This window comes from Muscardinus avellanarius (assembly GCF_963383645.1).
Source record: "Muscardinus avellanarius genome assembly, chromosome: 11".
NCBI lineage: Eukaryota > Metazoa > Chordata > Mammalia > Rodentia > Gliridae > Muscardinus > Muscardinus avellanarius.
In genome coordinates, this window is record NC_137797.1 from 64,811,592 (window position 1) to 64,833,477 (window position 21,886).

General features: G+C 48.9%; 1 protein-coding gene across 4 annotated transcripts; it reads right to left on the minus strand.

Annotated features, from left to right (window-relative positions):
- Window positions 1–303: 303 nt before the first annotated feature.
- IKZF4 (IKAROS family zinc finger 4) lies at window positions 304–21,420 on the minus strand (the record flags this gene model as incomplete). 4 transcript variants are annotated; one of them, XM_080706570.1, is made up of 8 exons in its annotated part: window positions 304–1,064; window positions 2,172–2,303; window positions 2,741–2,890; window positions 7,709–7,876; window positions 9,228–9,488; window positions 10,704–10,804; window positions 12,488–12,585; window positions 21,378–21,398. In XM_080706570.1, the coding sequence occupies 8 exons, from the start codon at window positions 21,396–21,398 to the stop codon at window positions 304–306; spliced, it is 1,692 nt and encodes a 563-aa protein (XP_080562696.1). The 4 variants fall into 4 exon arrangements, with proteins under 4 accessions (XP_080562696.1, XP_080562695.1, XP_080562698.1 ...); XM_080706569.1 differs by lacking the exon at window positions 21,378–21,398 and adding an exon at window positions 14,247–14,333; XM_080706572.1 differs by lacking the exon at window positions 12,488–12,585 and having other exon boundaries at window positions 10,704–10,808; window positions 21,378–21,420.
- Between the last annotated feature and the right edge of the window lie 466 nt (window positions 21,421–21,886).

Below are 21,886 nucleotides of genomic sequence, written 5' to 3' on the forward strand. Positions count from 1 at the left end.
GGATCCGTGAGAACAAAATTGGGCCTAGAGTAGAGGGGAGCTGTGGGCAGGAGGGTGAGGGAGTGAGCGGCAAGAGGCTGCCAGGAGTCAACGAGGTGAGAGAAAAGCAACTACTTAATAATAACGCAGTGAACACATTGGATGATCCAGTCGGGCTGGAGAAGGAAAGCAAAGTGAGGAAGGCCAGGGCCAGGTGTGAAGTCGGGTGGCCGGTGGGGGGGTGTGTGTGTGTGCGGTGGGGACAGGGCTAGACACCTGTAGGTGGGGCAGTGGAGTGGCGAACGAAGGGCGGGGGAGAGGTCACTAGCCCACCTTATGCTCCCCTCGGACAATGTGGGAAGAGAATTCGTACCGGTCCTGGCTGTGGTAACCACAGATGTTGCACTCGAAAGGGTCTCTGAAGCCATGGCAGCCCATGTGGATGGTGAACATGACGTGGTCAAGGAAGAGGATGCGGCAGTGTTCACACTTGAAGGCCTTCACAGGCTCGCCGCTCTCGCCTACCACCCGAAGCACTTCCTTGGAGGGGCCTGGGGTGCCCCGCAGTAACCCCTCCTGTGGCTTGGGGTCCTCTTTGGCATAGGCAGGGCTGTGCCGGCCCACCACTATGGTGGGAGGTGGCTGGGGTGGGGGACCTTGAGGGAGGGACACCACCCCCCCAACTCGATCTTCATGGTTGCTCTCTGTGTCTGTGGAGTCCTGACAGCCATTGCTGGGGGATGCCCCAGGGTCAGTCAGGGGGCCCCGGGCCCGATAGAGGAGGGGGCCTCCATCACCCAGGTCCTCGGGCCCCTCACCTGCTTCTCGGGACCCTGGAAGCTCCAGTCGGCCAGGCAGGGGCTGCATCTGGGTGTAGACAGAGCTGATGACAGGCGTGAGTTCCGAGATGCAGTTGGTGGGTGGGAGGCGGAGGGGACGCAGGTGCTCCGCGCCCACAAAGGCCAAGGAGCCTCCGAAGCCGGGCTCCAGGCCATGGTGCGCCACCAGCTCCACGTCCTTTTCATAGCCGCTGGAGTTCACATCGTAGGGCAGGTCCGAGAGGCTGAAGCGCATCTGCTTGTCACCTGTGGAGAAAGGTCTCAGCAGGGCGGGCTTGGGGAATTTGGAGAATTCCTAAGTTCTCCCAGGACTGCTGCTTTGTTCTTCTACTCATGGGGCTGAATGTGACAGCAGCATCGTCTCTGTCATCATCTGTGCTGCTGGAGATTGAGCCCAGGGCTGCACACAGGCGACACATGTGCTCCCCGTGAGATACACCCGCAGCCGCGCTCATAATATTGTGCACTGCAGCGCATCTATTTCCCCAGGGAAATAGGGGTCACTCCCCGATGATGGGCTGTGACCTGACACAAGTTCAGTGCCAGGCTGCCTCGCCTGGGTACTTGCTTCATCACTCTCCACAGAAATCCAGTGCCAGGTTTGGAACCACGTGCTCGCTCCTCCTGGACTCTGAGGCCCAGGCCGACTGAGGTGGCTGCTAGTCTCAAAAACTAGGAGAGCCTGAGCACCTGATCCCCTCCCCTTACAACGGCCACAGCGTCCTCACCCTCGCCACTGTGTGTGTGTGTGTGTGTGTGTGTGTGTGTGTGTGTGAATGTAGGATACTGGGGATTGAGCCCAGGGGAATTCTATCTCTGGGCTACACCCCCAGCCCTTTTTTATTTTTGGAACAGTATCTCACTAAGTTGCTGAGGCTGGCTGCAAACCTGCCATCCTCCTATCTCAGCCTCTCATATCCTGAGATTACAGGCATGGGCCACCATGCCCTGCTTGCTCTCTCTCCACTCTTGAGATACATCCTCCATTTTCACTCCCTTCCTGTTCTAGGGGTACAGTCTAATCACCAGACACCATAGGACTGTTCTTTCCCTAAATCAAATCTACAGACCAAGCCAGGCATGGTGGCACATGCTTGTAATCTCAGTACTTGGAAGACTGAGACAGGAGGATCACAGGTTTGCGGCCAGCCTCAGCTACTTAGTGAGGCTCTCTGTAATTTAGAGAGACCCTGCTTCAAAAGTAAATTATACAGTAGGACTAGGGGTGTAGCTCAGAGGTAGAATGCCCCTTGGCTACACACACACACACACACACACACACACACTCCAGACCAAAATCTTTATTTGAACTGTGGCTTCCAACCCAAGTCTCTTTTCCAACTGGACTCTCACCTACAAACTTCTGGGGGGTGGAGCGCTTGCGTTTGGTGAGGCTGTTGGTCAGACGATCGATGAAAGTTGGCCGCTCGGATGAAGAGTGCAGCATGGAATCCGGCACCATCTCCAGGTCACGTAGCTCGTCACCTAGAGGGGAGGAGCGGGGACAGGTAGCAGTAGCTAGCAGGGGTAGCACTGCCTAGAGAAAATGAGCGGGTCAGTAGCCAAGAAAGGTCAGACCTAAAGCCTGAGAAACAGGGCTATTTATGCTAGTGAAGTTATCCCAACCCCTCAGAACATTTGAAGACAAGTACACATATTTGGCCCTTGATTTTATCCTCCTTGTGTTCTTTCTTTCCTGTTACACTTAGGATACGGGCTCAAATTTCCCCTGCTCACAGTCTCCCTCTGCTCTGCACCAACTGGGGTACTTGGGATGGGGGGGCTTGGTAAATGTCTTGAGGCTAACCATTCCCTATTCCACATGCCTCAGCTTTCTGTGGGCACAGATGCTGGAGCCGCCCTTGCCCCGCACTGCCTCTGGCCCCGCTCTCTGCTCCCCAGAGGACTGCGCGTGGCCCCACCTGGTTGGCTCGCCAAGGCCTGGGCTTCAGTGCTGAGACTCTGCAGGTAGTTGTGGCAGCGTTCCTTGTGCTCCTCCAGGGTGCTCTGCTGTTTGTAGCTCCGGCCGCAGTAGTTGCATTTGTAGGGCTTGCCCACTGTGGGAGAGGAGACTAGGGCAGAGAGGAGAGACAACACCAGAGTCACTTCTCCCTGCGCCCTGGCCCTCCAGATCATTCCAGAGTAATGCACACCGGCGGTGGAGAGGAAGCTGAGTTCTAAGTTGAATTCTTCTGTTTGTCTTCCTTTCCCCAACTTCATCGCTAACAATGGGTAGATGAAGCACATTTGGGGAAGAGGACAACGTGTGCTCCTGTGGGAGCCAAGGGATCCCGGGCATACAGCTTCAGAAAGGTGGTGGGCTTCTAGGTGACCAAGTTGCTGCTCAAAGGAAGTGAGGACCCAGGGACGTTGTAGGGGATTGTCCCTGGCAGGCAGGTAGGCCCCACCCCAGCATCTCAGAGTTTGGGGCCCAGACTGTGGTTTAACCTTTCAATGTAGCAGATGAGTGTGAGTGCAGTTTATCAGACAAGGGGATTTTTGTTTAAACTAACGAACTATTTGCTTTGGTTTGGGGAAAATTGGTGGGCTAGAGTGACAGAACGAGAGCCCTTAGATCTGCCCATGTGGGGAGGGGCAGTGTTAATTGATCTTTACTTGCATTTTTTTTTTTTTTTGCAGTACTGGGGATGGAACCCAGGGGCATTCTACTGCTGAGCTACACCCCAAGCCCTATTTTTTATTCTTTATTTTGAAACCGGGTTTCAACTGACTTACAAAGGACCTCACTAAGTAGCTGAGGCTGGCCGTGAACCGTGATCCTCCTGTCTCAGCCTCCTAAATGCTGGGATTACAAGCGTGCGCCACTATGCCTGGCTCCCTTTCCTTGTATTTTTACCTCCATCCCTTGCCTAGTTTTACTGAGTTTTTTTCTGTCTTTCTACACTGAGATACCAAGAGAGCCTCAGAAAGACCATCACTGTCAAGAAATTCTGAAAATAGACAAAAGAACAAAGAAACAGAGAAAAAATAAAGAAGAAAAAAAGGAAGAGAACGCCAAGCCTGGGTTTGTTTTTGTTTTTTAGAAAGAATGGATTATAAAGATCTTGTTTCTGCTGAAGAAAAAAACTGGAAAACTGGAATTAATACTTCACTGAAAGACAACACTTAAGAGATATTTGTGAGAGGAGAGAAAAAAAGTGAGGACTGCAAGGTATTGTATATTTTATGTTTCTTGCTACTGTTGAACAGGGAGACAGAAGAAGTTCTCTAGGTGGCTGGTAGTTATTACTCACCCCCATCCACATGCCTAAGTCAGGCCTTGACTAAGTCAACATATTGCCAACGTATTTTGCTTTTGCTCTGTAAACATTAGTGTTTCAGGGTTGAAATGAACACTGGCATCTAGCTCATTCAACATCTCTGGGGAAATGGCTTAACATCTGGGAGAAGAATGGTCCTCCAGCTCCTTTTTTCTAATGTGGGTTGTAACAGGAAGCATCTCCGGGATGGGCCCTATACCTGTGTTTGCTTTTGCCCTAATAACCTATAGAACAACATCCAAAATCCTACCTACCTATCCTGTTGGTAAGAGTTCTGGGGTCCGAGCCATCTTTGTTTTAAACCAGCAGGGGGAGCCACCCATTTTCCAAGAAAAAGAAATACCAGGGATTAAACCCTAACCCTCCTGCATGCTAGCTACATCCCCTACCCCTTATCATTCATTCATTCATTCATTCATTCATTCATTCATTTTGTGGTACTGGGAATGGAACCCAGGGGCTTTCTACTTCTGGGCTACACTCTCAAACCTATTTTATATATTTATTTGGAAACTGGGTCTCACTAAGTTGCTGAGGACCTCACTAAATAGCTGGCTTTGAACCTATGTGATCCTCCTGCCTCAGCCTCCCAAGTATTGGGATTACAATTGTGTGCCACCAGGCCCAGCTTTATTATTATTATTATTATTATTATTGTTATTGTTATTGTTATTATTATTTTATTTTATTTTATTTTAGTGGTACTGGGGGTGGAACCTAGGGGCTTTTTCTACCCCCAGGCTATACTCCCAGACCTATTTTATACTTTATTTGGAAACAGGGTCTCACTAAGTTGCTGAGAGCCTCACTAAGTAGCTGAGGCTGGCTTCGAACCTGTGCAATCCTCCTGTCTCAGCCTCCCAAGCACTGAGATTACAAGCGTGCGCCACCACTCCCAGTTTATTACTGATATTATTATTATCTTTTTTTTTCTTGCAGTACTGGGGATGGAACCCAGGAGCATTCTACCTCCTAGCTACATGTCCAGCTCTCTTTTTTATTCTTTATTTTGAAACCAGGTCTCACTGAGTTGCAGAGGGCCTCACTAAGTAGCTGAGGCTGTCCCCGAACCGCGATCCTCCTGTCTCAGCCTCCCGAGTGCTGGGAGTACATGTGCATGCCTCCGTGCCCAGCTCCCTGACTGTTTTATTTTTGAGACAGAGCTTCACTACGTTACATGGGTGGAGAGGTTTGATCCTCCGGCCTCAGCCTTCTAAATCCTAGGATCACAGGCGCCACAGCCAGCTCTGGCACTGGATCTTGAAGGTGCTCCAGTCATGCTGCATGAGAGCTATGTGACTCCCAACTTATTTTTTCCTCCACAGTTTCAGTTTCCTTGTCAACAAAATATGGACAATCGTATCTACCTTGTAATTGTTATGAGGATTATGTCAGGAAACACAAATGAAATGTCCTGTAGATAATAAAGCATGAATCAATGTTGATCTTTCTCCCTGTTCCTCTACACATGTAGAGATAAAGTGGTCCCGTTAAAAGGTGGGAGAACCTGGAACAACTAGTCTGTGCATGGGGAAAGCAGAGAGTAGTGAAGTAATTGCTCTGTCTCTTTAAGTGCTGGCCCAGAAGAGTGAAAGAGAAAAACAGCCACAAAAGTTTCCAAAGACAGACCCTACTAATTCTTTCCTCTCTTCCCCTCTTCCTGTCTTTTCTCAGTTTTGAGCTCCTTTCTTCCTGCCAGCTCACCTCCTGGCCTCTTCCCAAGTCCAAGCCAAAGCCCAAAACTTAGTAAAATGCCTGACAAGCATTATTTGTCCAGTTGATTCAAACAGATACTGCTTCAAATAGTCTTGATTGGTCTAGAAAACTCTGTTAATCCAGTTCGCCAGCTCCGTTCCAAACACAGACTCCTAGATGTGTTCTGGACTTGCTCTTGCCTTTGAGAAAGTGACAGCCTTTTGGGATTGGGAGCAGAGATGGGATTCTCTTTTCCTATTTGGAGGTACTATGCTCCATTTTTTTTTCTTGTTTGAAAAGTCCATGGGAAGCCGGGCGTGGTGGCGCACGCTTGTAATCCCTGCGCTTGGGAGGCTGAGACAGGAGGATCGCACAGGTTTGAAGCCAGCCTCAGCTACTTAATGAAGCTCTCAGCAACCTAGTGAGACCCTGTTTCCAAATAAAATATGAAATAGGTCTGGGAGTATAGCTTGGAGGTAGAAAGCCTCTGGGTTCTACCCCCAGTACCAACAGAAAGAAACCAGTCCATGGGTATTTACAGGAGCCAGTAGGAAGTATAGAAGAAGCCAGACACAGGCTGCCCATGAATGCTGGTGGTATGGAGGGAGGTAGAGATGGTGGCAGATGTGGGACTGGGGCAAATGCAAGTGGAAGGAGAGCCTTCGATGTGCCTCAGAAGGGGAGGTGAGAAGGATCGCTGGCATCATAACCGTCTTTAAAAGCAAGCTGGAGCCAGGTGTGGTGGCTCACACTTTGAATCCCAGCATTTGGGAGGCTAAAACAGGAGGATCACGGTTCGGGGACAGCCTCAGCCACTTAGTGAGGCCCTTTGCAACTCAGTGAGACCCCGTTTCAAAACAAAGAATAAAATAAAATAGGGCTAGGGGATAGCTCAGAGGTAGAATGCCTCTGGATTCAATCCCCAATAAATCACACACACATACACACACACACACACACACACACACACACACACACACACACGGAAAGAAAAAGTCAGGAGGAGCCAAGAACATTGCCCAAGTTCCGTCACTCCATGTCACATAGTATTGCAGTAAAATACCCTATCAAAGGGTCCCTAGCTGGGCACGATGGTGCACGCTTGTAATCCCAGCATCTGGGAGGCTGAGACAGGAGGATCGCGGTTCACCGATAGCCTCAGCTACTATTTTTTTTTTTTTTTTGGTGGTACTGGGGTGGAACCCAGAGGCTTTCTACCTCTGGGCTATACTCCCAGACCTATTTTATATTTTATTTGGAAACAGGGTCTCGCTAAGTTGCTGAGAGCCTCATTAAGTAGCTGAGGCTGGCTTTGAACCTGCGCGATCCTCCTGTCTCAGCCTCCCAAGTGCGGGGATTACAAGCATGCGCCACCATGCCTGGCCTCAGCTACTATTTAGTGAGGACCTTTGCAACTCAGGGAGATCCTGTTTCAAAATAAAGAATAAAAAATAGTTCTGGGGGTGTAGCTTGGAGGTAGAATGCCCCTGGGTTCCATGCCTAGTATTGCAAAAAAAAAAAAAAAAAAAAAAAAGGTCCCTAGCTGGGCACAGTGGCACATGCTTGAAATCCCAGTACTTTGGGAGGATGAGACAGGAGGATTGTGGTTCAAGGACAGCCTCAGCTACTTAGTGAAGCCCTCCAAAATCTAGTGAGACCCTGTTTCAAAATAAAGATTAACAAATAGGGTTGGGGTATAGCTCAAGATAGAATGCCCCTGGGTTCCATCCCCAGTAACGCAAAAAAAGGGTCCCCTAAGTTCCCCATGAGCCCTGTTGCCAGGGAGGGTTAGAGGGGCAGTGCCCTGACTGCTCTGAGCACTCTCCCTGCACTGACAGACACTGCAACTCCTGAGCTCTGCTTACCGGCTGTGCCGGGGCCTCACTTGCTCCTCTCCTGGTGATGGTCACTGACCTGAATGTGTGCGGAGGTGGCCCGTGAGCGCATCGCGCCGGCGGCAGGCGTAGTTGCAGAAGGGACATTTGAAGGGCTTTTCCCCAGAGTGCAGCTTGATGTGGCGCAGCAGGTTCCCCTTCTGGGTGAAGGAGGCGCCACACTGGTTGCAGTGGAAGGGCCTCTCGCCTGCGAGTGAAAGAACAGATCCCTGAGGGCCGGGCGTGAAGAACGTCAGGCATTGGACACAGCTTGAACCCTGCCAGGGGAAGGTTCTGGGAGCACATGCGGAGGGTGAGACCGTGCCACACATACTAACAAGACCCAGGGAAGGTGTGGGTCAGAGTGTGTTTCAGGGCAGGAGTGACAGCCCAGAACATGAGGCCAAAAGACTGTCACTCAAAACAGTGTTGTCCATTCTGCCCCAGGAGATCAAAGCCTGAGGAGGCTGAGCAGAAGAGGTCTCTGTCCAACACCCACCCCCCCGACTTGTTTTTTACTAAATTATGATAGGAGGACCAAAACAATAGCCAGGCTTCCTACTCCTCTTAAGACTATCTGATCTTTCTTTCTTTTTTTCTTTCTGGTGCTGGAGAGGGAATCCAGTGCCTCATGCATGCTAAGCACACGCTGTACTTTTTTTTTTGCGGGTCTGGGGATGGAACTCAGGTGCATCACCTCCGAGCTATATCCCCAGCCCTATTTTTATTCTTTATTTTGAAACAGGGTCTCACTAAGTAGCTGAGGCTGTCTGCGAACCACGATCCTCTTCCAGTCTCAGCCTCCCGAATGCTGGGATTACAAGCGTGCGCCACCATGCCCGGCTTACATGCTCTACTTTTGAGCTACCTCTCAGCCCCAAGGACCCTTCTTGAGCCTTCACCTTCTTCTCCCTCACATCCTGAGAAAAAGATTCTTTTTCCTTTATAACAACAACTAAGAAAAGTGCCAGAAAGGTATAAGAATTGAGTAGAGTCCAAATTCCATTACTCCTTTTTTTTTTTGCAGTACAGGGGATTGAACCCAGGGGCATTCTACCTCTAAGCTATGCCCCCAGTCCTTTTTTAAAAATTATTATTCTTTATTTTGAAACAAGTTGCGGATGGCCTCACTAAGTAGCTAAGGCTGGCCGCGAACCCAAAATCCTCCTGTCTCAGCCTCCCCAAGTACTGGGATTAAAGTGTGTGCCCCACCTCTCCTTTTTTGTGTTAGCTAGAAAAGATGCTGGGAAAGAGCCTTTTCTGCAGCCACCCCCCTCTGGCATGGACTCTGGCTCCCTTGCTATTGCTGTCCCAGCACTGCCTCTCTCTTCGGTACTGAAGGTTAAACCCAGAAGCATTCTACTTCTTACACCCCAGCTCTATTTTATCTTTTATTTTGAAACACGGTCTCACTGAGTTGCTGAGGCTGACCTGCAATCCTCCTGTCTCGGCTTCTCAAGTACTAGGATTACAATGTGTACCACCATGCTCAGCCTGCCTCTGCCTCTGCCTCTCAAGCCCACCCTGGGAGCTTCTCCCTGAGCCCCCGGCTTACTTACCCGTGTGGCTGCGCTTGTGCACCATGAGCACGTTGGGTCCAATACAGACCATGCCGCAGACATCACACTTGAGCTTGCCATTGGGCAGCCGGATGCCACCAGGGGAGTGAGGCTCTGGCCCGCTGCCATCGCAGTAGCCCAGGGGCTCTGACAGCGAGTCCTCCACAATCACACTGTCATCCTTTTCCAGGAGCCGCTCATCGGGCCCCAGCAGTCTACTCGACTCCTCATCGCTGTACATCTCCACCTTGATGGAGTTGGCTGGAGGGTGGGATGGTGTTTAGAGCAGAGACAGGCAAAGGAAGAAGCTGTCCCCAGCAGAACAATACTCCTGAAGACCAGGTGGTGTCTCCAGGCCCTGGGACAAAGAGGCCTTACGAGGGGCCAACACCCCGGTGTATGGGGTGATGATATCAGAGTCCTGCTGGAACCCGAAACCACAGTTTCCTTCTCCCCCACCCACCACACAAGCAGGCCTCCAGAGGAAAGAGTTGGGGGTACATTGGATGTTTTCTGTCACTGGGGAGAGGAGGCAGCTCAGGGCAGCCTTTTTCTCCACTCTCTTATCATTAAGAAAGATGTCTGGCTTGGCTCTGGGCAGGTAGCCAGCAAGTAACAGTGGCGGGAAAACAGTCCTTGGCATAGTAAAAGGGAGCAGGCTACAGAGAGCAAAACCGGGACTCAGGCGTGGCTTACATTGTCTTTCTGTCCCACAGACTGAGCCCCCACCCCCTCCATACAAATCTTGGGGGTACAGGAAGGAGGAGCTACTGTGAAGAAGGCTTTGGCTCTAGCTCTGACCTACATTCCTGGCTATTCCAACCATTTAGAGAATGCCACAGATCTAGGGCCAGCTGGGGAGGGCGGCCAGGGCAGCCCTGCCTGGGCAGGAGAGTGGGCCGTGGGGAGACAGGAGGTCCTTTTACTCTGCTTCCTATCTGTCTCCACCTAATGACCGTTCCTGTCTACCTGCCTCTGCAGTCCTAGAGTCTCTCTTTGGGGCCTCTATCTTAAAGCCACCCATGTGCACTATAGTCTGACAGTGACTATTCACTCTCTTTTCAAAAGCCAGGAAGACCCCATACACTGGGCTCCTTCATGTTTTTAGTGGCTCTGAGCAGGAAACCAGAGGGAGGTAATGATGGGGAAATGGTTGCCAGTGGAAGGCGAATTAAGAGCCAAACAGAAATGGGGGTGCCTGCGGGGCATGGCGGTGCACACTTGTAATCTCAGTGACTCAGGAGGCTGAGGCAGGAAGATTGCAAATGTGAAGACAGCTTTAAACCCTGTCTCAAAATAAAAAACAAAAAGGGATGGGGTATATCCAGTGGTAAAGCATCCTGGGTTTAGTCCCCAGTACCACAAAAAAAAAAAAAAAAAAAAAAAAAAAAGAAAGAAAGAAAAGGAAGAAAGAGAAGAAAAGCAAAAAAGAAAATGGGGTTGCCTGGTGCCGTAGGGAGTAGGAGTCACACTTACCACTGAGTGAGCGACTGGGAGAAGAGTGCTGGCTGTTGGGGGTGCTCACCGAGGGCCCCACTGGGCCCCCAAGGAACTCCTTCTCCAGAGATGAGTCCCCGCTACCTTGGAGGAGAGAACAAGAGGGCAGGTAAAGCTGGGGCTGGAGCCGTCTACTGTCCACTACCTACACTTCTTAAAGTCAGTTAAACCTCACAAGTTCTAATCACATCGCTGTATTTAAGGACATGCTGTATGTTGGGCCTCACACCTTGTGTCCCTACCAGCCTGGTGCTGACTTCTGGGAGCTCAGTGACTGGGCCCTGCCTGCCCTACCTTTATCTAGGCCTGAGGGGGAGAGCATCACTGCCTGATGTCCGCAGGAAGCAGGGCTGGCCGGGCGGGCCAGGGAGCAGTGGAGAGCAGGGTTTGAGGAGGAGTTGGCTTGGAACACATGTTCTTTCCTACTGTTCCTTTCTGAAGCCCCAATAATAGGTTTGGGATCTGCAGGAGGGGCAGCTGGAATGGTCCTCGAATCTAGTGATAATCTAAGTAATAGTAATGATAGCAGCTAATATTTACTGTGCGCTTGTTATATGCCAGGCACTATTGTATATACTTGAAATGGATTATCTCCTTTAATCTTCAAAACAACCCTTTGGGCCAGGCATGGTGGCCCATGCCTATAATCCCAGTAGTTGGGAGGCTGAGACAGGAGAAGTGCAATTTTGAGGCCAGGCTCAGCAACTTAGTATAAACCTTCAGCAATTTAGTGAGACCCTGTTTTAAGATAAAAAGGGTTGAGGGTGTAGCTTGGTGATAGAATGCTCCTGGGTTCAAACCCCAGAACCCAAACAAAAATCAATAACAAAGTCGGGTGTGGTGGCGCATGCTTGTAATCCCAGCATTTGGGAGGCTGAGACCAGGCCTCAACTACTTAGTGAGGCTCTTTGCAACTCAGTGAGACCCGGTTTCAAAATAAAGAATAAAAAATAGGCTGGGAGTGTAGCTCAGAGGTAGAATGCCCGTGGGTTCCATCCCCAGTACTGCAAAAAAAAAAAAAAAAAAAAAAAAAAAAAACAGTAACAAAAGCACAAAAACCCTCTGAAATAGGTGCAAACATGTTAATTTTGAAATGAAGAGTCACAAGAGAGACTGTTGTCTGAGAGAACTCGTCTGGTAGTGGTGGAGCTGGGACTGGATCACAGATGGTATGTGCCCGTGTTCTTAACCACCACTTACCCAGCCAACTGGGAGCTACTGTCTTGGTGAGGAAGAGTTGGGCCCATTAGATTTTCTAAATGCAGCAAAAAATTAACTACACTAGAAAGCCTTGTAGCTTATCTGATTCCAATCACGTATTTACTATTTGGTGTTCCCTTAAGAGCTAATAACCAGTTTATCCCCAATATATTCATTTTAATTTGTTGATAAATTGCTTTGTAAAAATGCTTTTTGAGTATCATAATGTTTTTAAAAAATCATATAACATACCTGAAAATATGAGTGTCTTTTAAAAAAATCCCTCCTCCCCATAATCTTCTGCACAAATATATGAATGAAATAAAAACACAGGTAGATAAACACACAGAGAAACACATAAAGAGATTCATATAAAGAGAACGTACCACTGGGCTAAACATACCCATAGCTACATTACCTGCAAACATGAACATGCATAGACATGTGCACACAGATCCAGAGAGAAGAGAGAGAAAGAGAAAGAGAGAGAGAGAGAAACCCTAAACTTCATCCCTAAAGTCCACCTATTAGTACTTTACCCACTTGCCCAGCTATGCACATACTTACTTTCACAAAATAAAGATTCCATTATAAAATGGTTGGAGTCTTGGGCCTGAGGCAAGAAATCCGGAGCACACCCTCCTGAGGGATCCCTCTCCAGCTTTGGTCAGTGGGAAGAAAACAACCACTCAGGACTTTGGGACCATATCCCATTCATATCCTTTCCTAAAAGTCCCGTTTCCCCATTCTATCCCATCAAAGCCTGAGAAAATTTGTTCACTATCTACAGAAAAAGCCTTACAGCTTTTCCCAGCTGGGCCTCTTTAAAGAGCCGTGGTTTCCTTTAAAAGTTGCCTGAAATCAGAACCACACACTTATCATGAACTAAGCATCTCAGGATTGTGGGTTGAAACTTATAGACTGAGACTCAGTTTTAAAATATGCCCTTTTAACTAAGTGTAGGACTTACTAAGGTTAGAAAGTCTAAAAAGGGCATCTTTTTACTCCTTTTCAAATGTGAGTGCTGACTTGCTGCAAATCACTTGATATTAGTAACAGGGGAAGAACAGGGCTCGGGGCCCTGGTGCTGCAGCCTCCATCCTGAACGGAAGAGTGAGGTTGTGAAAATCCATGGCTGGTTCCAGGTTACCAGGTCTGAGGCGGCCTCGTGGGGCCAGGGGCTTGCTATGGAGGCTGGGGGCAGGGAGATATCCCTAAAGGGATGCTGAGGGACACTGAGGGGAAGCATCTGGAAAGGGTGAGAAAGCAGGAGCCTCAAAGCACTTTTCATGCTTTTTAATTTCAGAGGCTCTTTGATGCTGATGTCTTCCTTGACAAAGGTAAGAGGGAAGACAGGCTCAAGTCTACCTTCATGGGATTAAAACAGAAGAATGAATTTGTTTTAGGGGCCAGAGTCTTTTTGGGGCTCCCGAGATTTTGAATTCTAGCCAGAGGGTGTAGGGGAGTAAAGTCAGATTTAGGAAATTCAGCAGTTCCTCTCTCAGTTCCAGAAAACCCAGTGAGGGAATTTCAAATGCCTGGGACTCCCAAGAAACCCCAGACTGTCAACACCAAGAATTAAGGCTGCTCTCAGGTCTCAGAGAAATTTTCTTGGTCAAAGTCATCATAGATTGGCTGAACCCCCAGAGGGCAAAGCCAAATCATGAGGTTCACATCAGAGGAACTGGGAGGTGGGAAAGGGCAGAGAAGCAGGAGGGAGGCGGGGAAGCGTGCTAGCTAAAGGCGGCTCGCATGCTGAGGAGCCCAGCTCTGCTCTTGCCCTCCCTCCTCGGTCCCTTCAGAGTGGCTGCCCTTAGGGAACAGCCATGAGCTCAGGGAGCTGAGCTGCTCTGCAAGGGACTCCTCCTAACGGCTCTCCCCTGACCGTGGGCTCCAGGTGGCAGGATGCTAGCCTGCTGGCAGGGAATAGTGGGCAAATGAGCAAAGAAAGACGCCCATCGCGGCTCTATTGTGGGAGGCTGAGCATCGGCTGCCAGGGCTCCTCTTCCTCTCCTCACTTCTCTCTACTGCCCGTTCCCACCCAGATCTGTTTCGGCATTTCACCCCAAGCAGCTGTACCTCTGTCCCCAAGGCCTAATCAAGATGTCACCACAAGCTCCCACTGTCCAAGTCATGGTCTTTGCTTAGCAACACCAAACACCCTTTCCCATCCTCCGCAAGTGTGAGGAGGAACGCCCCCTCCCCCGCTGCACACAGCCCGTCCTCTCCCTCTCCTCAGGCTTGGGAGTCGTTACTGAATAGGCTCCCTAGCCCCAGCACCCCCCTTCCCCCCTCCACTAGCCGCCTTCTGCCTGAACTTACATTATCCTTCCCTTGCCGGTGAGACCCTGGGGTGCGAAAGCGGCCGCCGCCTTGGAAACGGCGAGGGAGTGCGGGTGGTGTGTGCATGTCTGCGTCTCGGTGGCAGGCAGGGGTGAGCCCAGCCACTCACCTTCCAGGAAGCGTGGATTCCTGGAAGTGAGGGGAACCGCCGTCATTTCGCAGGCAGCGGCAGCGGCACGGTGAGCAGGGGCCCACGGCTGCAGCCAGCGAGAACAGCTCAGCCCAGGATGTATGTGTGTTGAGAGCAAGAGTGTGTGTGTCAGAGAGAGAGAGAGAGAGAGAGAGAGAGAGAGAGAGAGAAAGAGAAGGAACACGCTAGGATGTGCTTGGGGAGGGGGCTGGAGAAGATGTATCTATGTGTACCGTGAGGGGGAAGCTAGGCGACAGCATCCCTTTCCCAAGACAGTGAAGGGCTGGGGGGCAGGGTGCACGGGCGGGGGAGGCAGATGAGTTGCCCTCCTGCCCAGCAGACAAAGACGAACTGCACAACAAATGCTTGAGAGGCAAGTGTGTGTGTGTGTGTGTGTGTGTGTGTATGAGAGAGAGAGAGAGAGAGAGAGAGAGAGAGAGAGAGAGAGAGAGAGAGAGATGGGCCTGCGGATAGCAGAGAGAAAGGGGGGCCCCAAGGAAGGCCCAATCCTCTGCCAGCTGGGGAAGCCAAGGCCCCAGAGGTCATGGGGCCCAGGACACGGGGCAGCTTCAAGGCTTTGGATTGGCAGAAAGCCCCTCCCCCAGTAAGCTCAGGCGCGAAGCTCCTGCTTCCCCTCCTCCTCCTCCTCTTGGAGGGAGGTCGTTCTCCTGGTCTGGGGACTGAAAGCCCTACCCAGCAAGAAAAGGGCCCAGCACAGCCTGGTCTCAGGCTAGTGGTGCTCAGTGGCCCTGAGCCCTCCCAGATCCCAGGCAAAAAGGCTAGTGCAGATTGCCCACCACCCCTCCTCCTGTGGCCCTGGGCTCCAGCAGCCACCAGCCCTGGTGAACCTTTCCTCTGCCGGACAAGGCTTCTGCTCCCTCCCCTGCCACAGGAGCTGCTCACTGAAGGGATGACCTACTTTAGAAGACTACATTTTCTGATTCCAAGAATTTGGGGGGTAGGAGGGGCCATGAAACTTTGAGCTGCCTACCCCTGGATCCTTTTCTCCTAAGGTTCCCTTACATATTTCACAGCCCCGGAATACTTGGGACAAATACTGCTCAGTCAGTCAATGAATTGCATGAGCCAGGTTTGAGCGATTTATGTGTGCAGGTGGAAGACAGGTATGGAGATCTGTGTTATAAATCATAGGCCTCTTCTTTTCTCCCCCATCCCAAGGGAATGGTCTGAACCTTTGAGGGGGGAAGGTAAAGAAAAAACGGACTTTCCAAATCAGGTTCTGTGAGGTAGTAAAGTCTCTTTGAAAAACATGAGAGCTGCCCTTTGGCTCCAGGGGCCAGGTGAAGAAAACAACCCATATGGAGGCAGGGGCTGTGATGACCTGGGAAGGGGCCAGGGTAAGGGGCTCTCAGGCAGACTGTCTGCAGGGGCACTCCTCAGAGCTGATGTCACCCCTCTAAGATAGCTACTGACACCTAGAGTTCTCAAGGAATAGAGGAGGGATACGGGGCCTCTATTTTCAATCAAGAACTATCCATTCAGAGGCTAGTTTCTTACCTAGGAAATGCCAACCTGCTGTAAGCCTGTAAGGCTTGGTGTCACAGCACAGTGAAGCAAACCTCCTCAGAAGTTTTCTGCTAGTATCGTGCTCACTAGAGATCCTGCTGAGAAGAGCTGCACCAGGGTACTTCCCCAGCCACCTGTGCAGCTTCTCCTTTACCTACCTTAGGGCAGGGAATGAGTGCTCCCCAGCACTAAAGCAGGCTCCCAAGGATACTTGTTGCTCAGTAGTGAATAGGCTTAACTGAGAAGGAGGTAGGAGGACTGGCTAGTTCCCCAGAAAGGCCATGACTGAATTCCAATTTATTTTTATTTTTTATTTTGCACAGTACTGGGAATGGAACCCAGGGGCATTCTACCTCTGAGCTACACCCTCAGCCCTATTTTTTTTTTTTTTTTATTCTTTATTTTGAAACAGGTCTCACTGAGTTGCAAAGGGCCTCACTAAGTAGCTGAGGCTGTCCATGAACGGTGAATCTCCAAATGCTGGGATTACAAGCATATACCACCACGCCCAGAAATTCTCTTTCAGTTGATCACCCCACCTGATCCCTGCCATTCTGTTCAGCATGTGGCTGGTACTGAAAAATGCCTTTAGTTGGATGGAGTGGCACACACCAGTAATCCAAGTATTTGAGAGGCTGAGACAAGAGGATCTCAGGTTTGAGGACAGCCTCATGAATGTAGCAAGACTCTCAACAACCTAGAGATACCCTGTTTCAAAACAAAAAATAGCCAGGTGGCACATGCTTGTTATCCCAGCATTTGGAAAGCTGAGACAGGAGGAGCTCAGTTTGAGGACAGCCTCAGCTACTACTTATTGAGGCCCTCTGCAACTCAGTGAGACCCGGTTTCAAATAAAGAATAAAAAATAGGGCTGGAGGTGTCTCTCAGAGGTAGAATACCCCTGGGTTCCATTCCCAGTACCAAAAATAAATAAAAAATAAATGAATAAAGCTGGGTGTGGTGGTGCACACTTGTAGTCTCAGCATTTGGGAGGCTGAGACAGGAGGATCACGGTTTGCAGACAGCCTCAGGAACTTAGTGAGGCTCTTTGCAACTCAGTGAGCCCCTGTTTCAAAATAAAGAATAAAAAATAGGGCTGGGGGTATCATTCAGAGGTCGAATGCCCCTGGATTCCACCCTCAGTACTGCAAAATAATTAATAATAATAATAATAATAATAATAATAAATAAAAAGGGCTAGGGGTATAGCTGAGAGGTAGAACGCCCATGGGTTCAATCCCCAGTACAAAGACAAGCAAGGAAAAAGCAAAAAAAACAAACAAAAAACAAGAATGCTTTTGCCATTCCAATCCCTTCTTTCCTTAAAAGAGAAGGGGTCAGAGTCAGTATCTTTGTGTACATTACACATGTATTACAAGTGACTCTCATGTGTGTCCCACCCATCTTGCTATCTCCTTAGTGCATGCCAATAATCCCTTCAGTTGGTACCATTTTAGTGAAGAAAAAAAAAAAAAAGCCAGGAGTGATGGTGCATGTTTGTAAATCCTTGTCCTAGGGAGGCTGAGATAGGAGGACTGCAGGTTCCATTCTACCTCCAAGCTCCACCCCCAGCCCTATTTTATATTCTTTACTTTGAAATAGGGTCTCACTGAGTTGCAAAGGGCCTCACTCTGTAGTAGCTGAGGCTGTCCACAAACCACGATCCTCCTGTCTCAGCCTCCCAAATGTTGCGATTACAAGCATACACCATCACGTCCATCTAGGACTGCAGGTTCTAATCTAGCATGTAGTAATTTAGCAACACCCTGTTTTAAAATAAAAAAGTATAAAGGCCTATCTCAGAGGTAGAATGCTCCTGGGTAGTTCAATCCTCAGTCCTCAGTGTGTGTGTGTGTGTGTGTGTGTGTGTACACACACACACACACACACACACACACACACACACGGAGTCACACACACACGGAGTCACCAGCCATAGGGAGACATATCAGGCCAGTTTGAGCAATTTAGGGAGATCCTGTCTCAAAATAAAATAAAAAGGGTTGGGGATATAGCTCAGTGGTAGAATGCCCCAGAGTTCAATCTTTTTTTTTTTTTTTTTTTTTTTTTTTTTGGTGGTTACTGGGTATGGAATCCAGGGGCCTTCTTCTACCTCCAGGCTACACTCCTAGACCTATTTTTTATATTTTATTTGGAAACAGGGTCTCTTCTTAAGCCAGCTGAGGCTGGCTTGGAACCTGTGTGGAGATTACAAGCATGTGCCACCATGCCTGGCTGAGTTTAATCTTTTTTTTTTTTTTTTTTTTTGGTGGTACTGGGGTTCCTGGAAACCCTTCTACCTCTGGGCTACACTCCCAGACCTATTTTTATACTTTTTTATTTGGAAACAGGGTCTCTTAAACCAGCGCGGCTGGCTTCGAACCTGCGTGATCTTTCTGTCTCCGCCTCCCAAGCGCGTAGATTACAAGTGTACGCCACCACGCCCAGCTCGCCCTTCCTTTCTTCCTTCCTTTCCTTCCTTTCCTTCCTTTCCTTCCTTCCTTCCTTCCTTCCTTCCTTCCTTCCTTCTTTCTTTCTTTCTTTCTTTCTTTCTTTCTTTCTTTCTTTCTTTCTTTCTCTTCACTACTAGGGATTGAATTTAAGGACATTCTACCTCTGAGCTACATTCCCAGCCCTATTTTTATTTTATTTTTTAAATTTTGAAACAGGGTCTCACTAAAGTGTCAAGGCTGGCCACAAACCTGTGATCCTCCTGTCTCAAAGTACTGGGATTAAAAGCGTGTGTCAGCTGGGCGTGGTGGCACACACTTGTAATCCCCCGCGCTTGGGAGGCGGAGACAGGAAGATTGTGCAGGTTCGAAGCCAGCCGCGCTGGCTTAAGAGACCCTGTTTCCAAATAAAAATATAAAAAATAGGTCTGGGAGTATAGCCCGGAGGTAGAAGGGCTTCCAGAAACCCCAGTACCACCAAAACAAAAACAAAACAAAACAAAAAAACGTGTGTCACCATGCTCAGCTTGAGACTCTGTTTCAAAATAAGAAATAAAATAGGGCCCAGAGTACAGGCATTGTGGCACCCACCTGTTATCCCAGGACTTTAGAGGCTGAGATAGGAGGATCACAGGTTTGAGGCTGCTCAGAAACTTAGTGAGACTCTCAGTAACTTAGTGAGACCCTGTTTCAAAACAAAAAATAAGAAATAAAAAGGGCTAGGGATAGTGAGGTGTGGTGGTGCACACTTGCAATACCAGTGCTTGGGAGCTGAGACAGGAGGCTAGTAGGGTTTCAACCAGCCTAAGCTTCTTAGTGAGACCCTGTTTTAAAATAAAATAATAAAATAGGGTTGAGGGTAGAGCTCAGAGATAGAATGCCCCTGGGCTCCATGGGCTGCAGGTATAGCTTAGAGGTAGGATACTCTTGGGTTCAATCATCAGTAACACATACCCACACAGGCTGGGGGTATACCTTTGAGGAAGAATGGCCCTGGGCTCAATCTGTAGCACCACAAAAACAAACAAACAAATAATTAAGGGTTTTTCTTTTTTCTTCTTCTATTTGGTGGTACTGAAGATGAAACAAAGTCTAGCTAAATTACTGAACCTGCCATTTCCTGTCTCCGTCTTCCAAATACTGGGATTACAGGTGTACTCCACCACACCTGGCATTGAGTATTATTTTATTTATTTATTTATATTTTATTTTACTTTGTGGACCTGAGGATGGAACCCAGGAACATTTTACCTCCAAGCTACACCCCCAGCCTAATTTTTATTCTTTATTTATTTTATTTTTTGTGGTACTGGGGATAGTACTGAGTATTATTTTATTTATTTATTTATATTTTATTTTACTTTGTGGACCTGAGGATGGAACCCAGGAGCATTTTACCTCCAAACTATACCCCCAGCCCTATTTTTATTCTTATTTTTGAAACAGGGTCTCACTGAGTTACAGAGGGCCTCACTAAATAGCTGAGGCTTTCCTTGAACCCCAATCCTGTCTCAGCCTGAATACAGCATGCACTTCCACGCCCAGGTTGAGTATTTTTTTTTTTAATTAAATAAAGGCAGACTGCCACGTGCAGCGCCTCATTTGGAAGTGTCTGGAGTCTTGGAAGCTTGACTACCCTACGTTCTCCTACAAATGGACCTTGAGAGCTTGTTTGGAGGTTCTAGCAGGGGAGCGCAGCTACTCGTATACCCTTGACCGAAGACCGGTCCTGGTCCTCCTCTATTCGGGGAAGGTCGTCCTCTTTGACCGAGCGTAGCGCGCAGCGCAGCTTCGGCAGGGATGCACATGGAGCGGTGAGGGAGGAAGGGGACACCCGCCTAGCCAGCCAGATCAGCCGAATCAACCGTGGCGATCAATGGGGTGACAGATGTCGCAGCCAGGTCGCCCTCACATCCGAGTATTGTTTTAAAGTGGAGTTATTAGCCAGGTGTGGTGGTGCACGCTTGTAATCCCCGCGCTTGGGAGGCTGAGACAGGAGGATCGCACAGGTTGGAAGCCAGCCTCAGCTACTTAGTGAGGCTTTCAGCAACTTAGTGAGACCCTGTTTCCAAATAAAATATAAAAATAGGTCTGGGAGTTTAGCCCGGAGGTAGAAAGCCTCTGGGTTCCACCCCCAGTACCACCAAAAAAAAAAAAAAAAAAAGATAATAATAATAAATAAAGTGGAGTTATTTCATATAAAAATTAGATATCTGATTTCTCTTGAAAAACTGGAAGATACACATTGTTTTTTTTTTTTTTTTGGTGGTACAGGGAGGGGTTCCTGGAAGCCCTTCTACCTCCGGGCTACACTCTCAGACCTATTTTATGCTTTTTTATTTGGAAACAGGATCTCTTAAGCCAGCGCGGCTGGCTTCAAACCTGCGCGATCCTCCTTTCTCCGCCTCCCAAACACAGGGATTACAAGCGTGCGCCACCACGCCTGGCCTTGGAAAATACACATTCTGTGTGGCAATTATTGGTGGACACTGAGCAGCTTCTGCCCTTGAGGTGGAACACATTCTCTAGCTCACTGCCGTCCTCCCATTCTCTCCTGCTTATTGTGCTAGCCCACTCCACTCATTCTCACCCCCTCCTGGCCCCTGCAGGCCTTGGAGGTTTGAAATGCTGCTCCATTTTCTACTTGGGCGGTACAGAATTCCATGTTAGACTGGTGACCTCAAGAGCACAGAAGGAACGACATCTCTATGTATTTTCTTCAAATATCCCTCTAACCCCATTTATGTGTGTTTCACTCCTATCTCCTTGGCTCTCCCCTACCCACCCCAATAAACCTGAAGAAGAAAATCACTATTTTAGAGAATGTAAAATCACAGAACAGTCGCATGCTACCACTAAGTACTACCAAACATGAGTGTCAGCTTCCTGACTGGCATTTAGCCATGGAGAGGCCATGTGCCCTGAAGGCTCTCTGCCCTGCCCCACCCCACAGGACAGTGTCTGCTTCCAGCCCTGTCCACATGGAACACACAGGAGGCGTACCAGACAAATAGGAGCGGCCATTGCAGTCTTCTATGTCCATCTTAAAGAGATCTGTTGGAAGAGAAAACAGCTGCAGTTAGAAGCCAGATCTAGGAAGGGATGAGGTTTTTCTTTTAACATTCTGGAGTAAGCAAGAAAACTACAGGATCATTTGAGCATTGTCTGATACCGTCCTAAAGAAGAAAAACCTCATACTTTGTCTTGGTGAGAAAGATAATGTACCCTGACTTACATACAAACTCCAAGATTTTCTCCAGCCCACCCAGAGCTTCTTCAGGCTTCCCCAGTCTTTGGGGAGAAACTACCTTGGTCCAGAGTGGTCCTGGATTTTGAGAATATACCCTCTTGCTGCAGAAGGAGATAGCTTACACCTCAGCCCTGGACAGTCAAAGAAACAGACCCCTGAGGTGCCAGACTTCACCTAAGGATGGGTGGGAAGGAAAAAAATCTGAACATAGTCATCCAGGGGATTCTTTTTTCCTCTCTATGTACTGGGAATGGAACCCAGG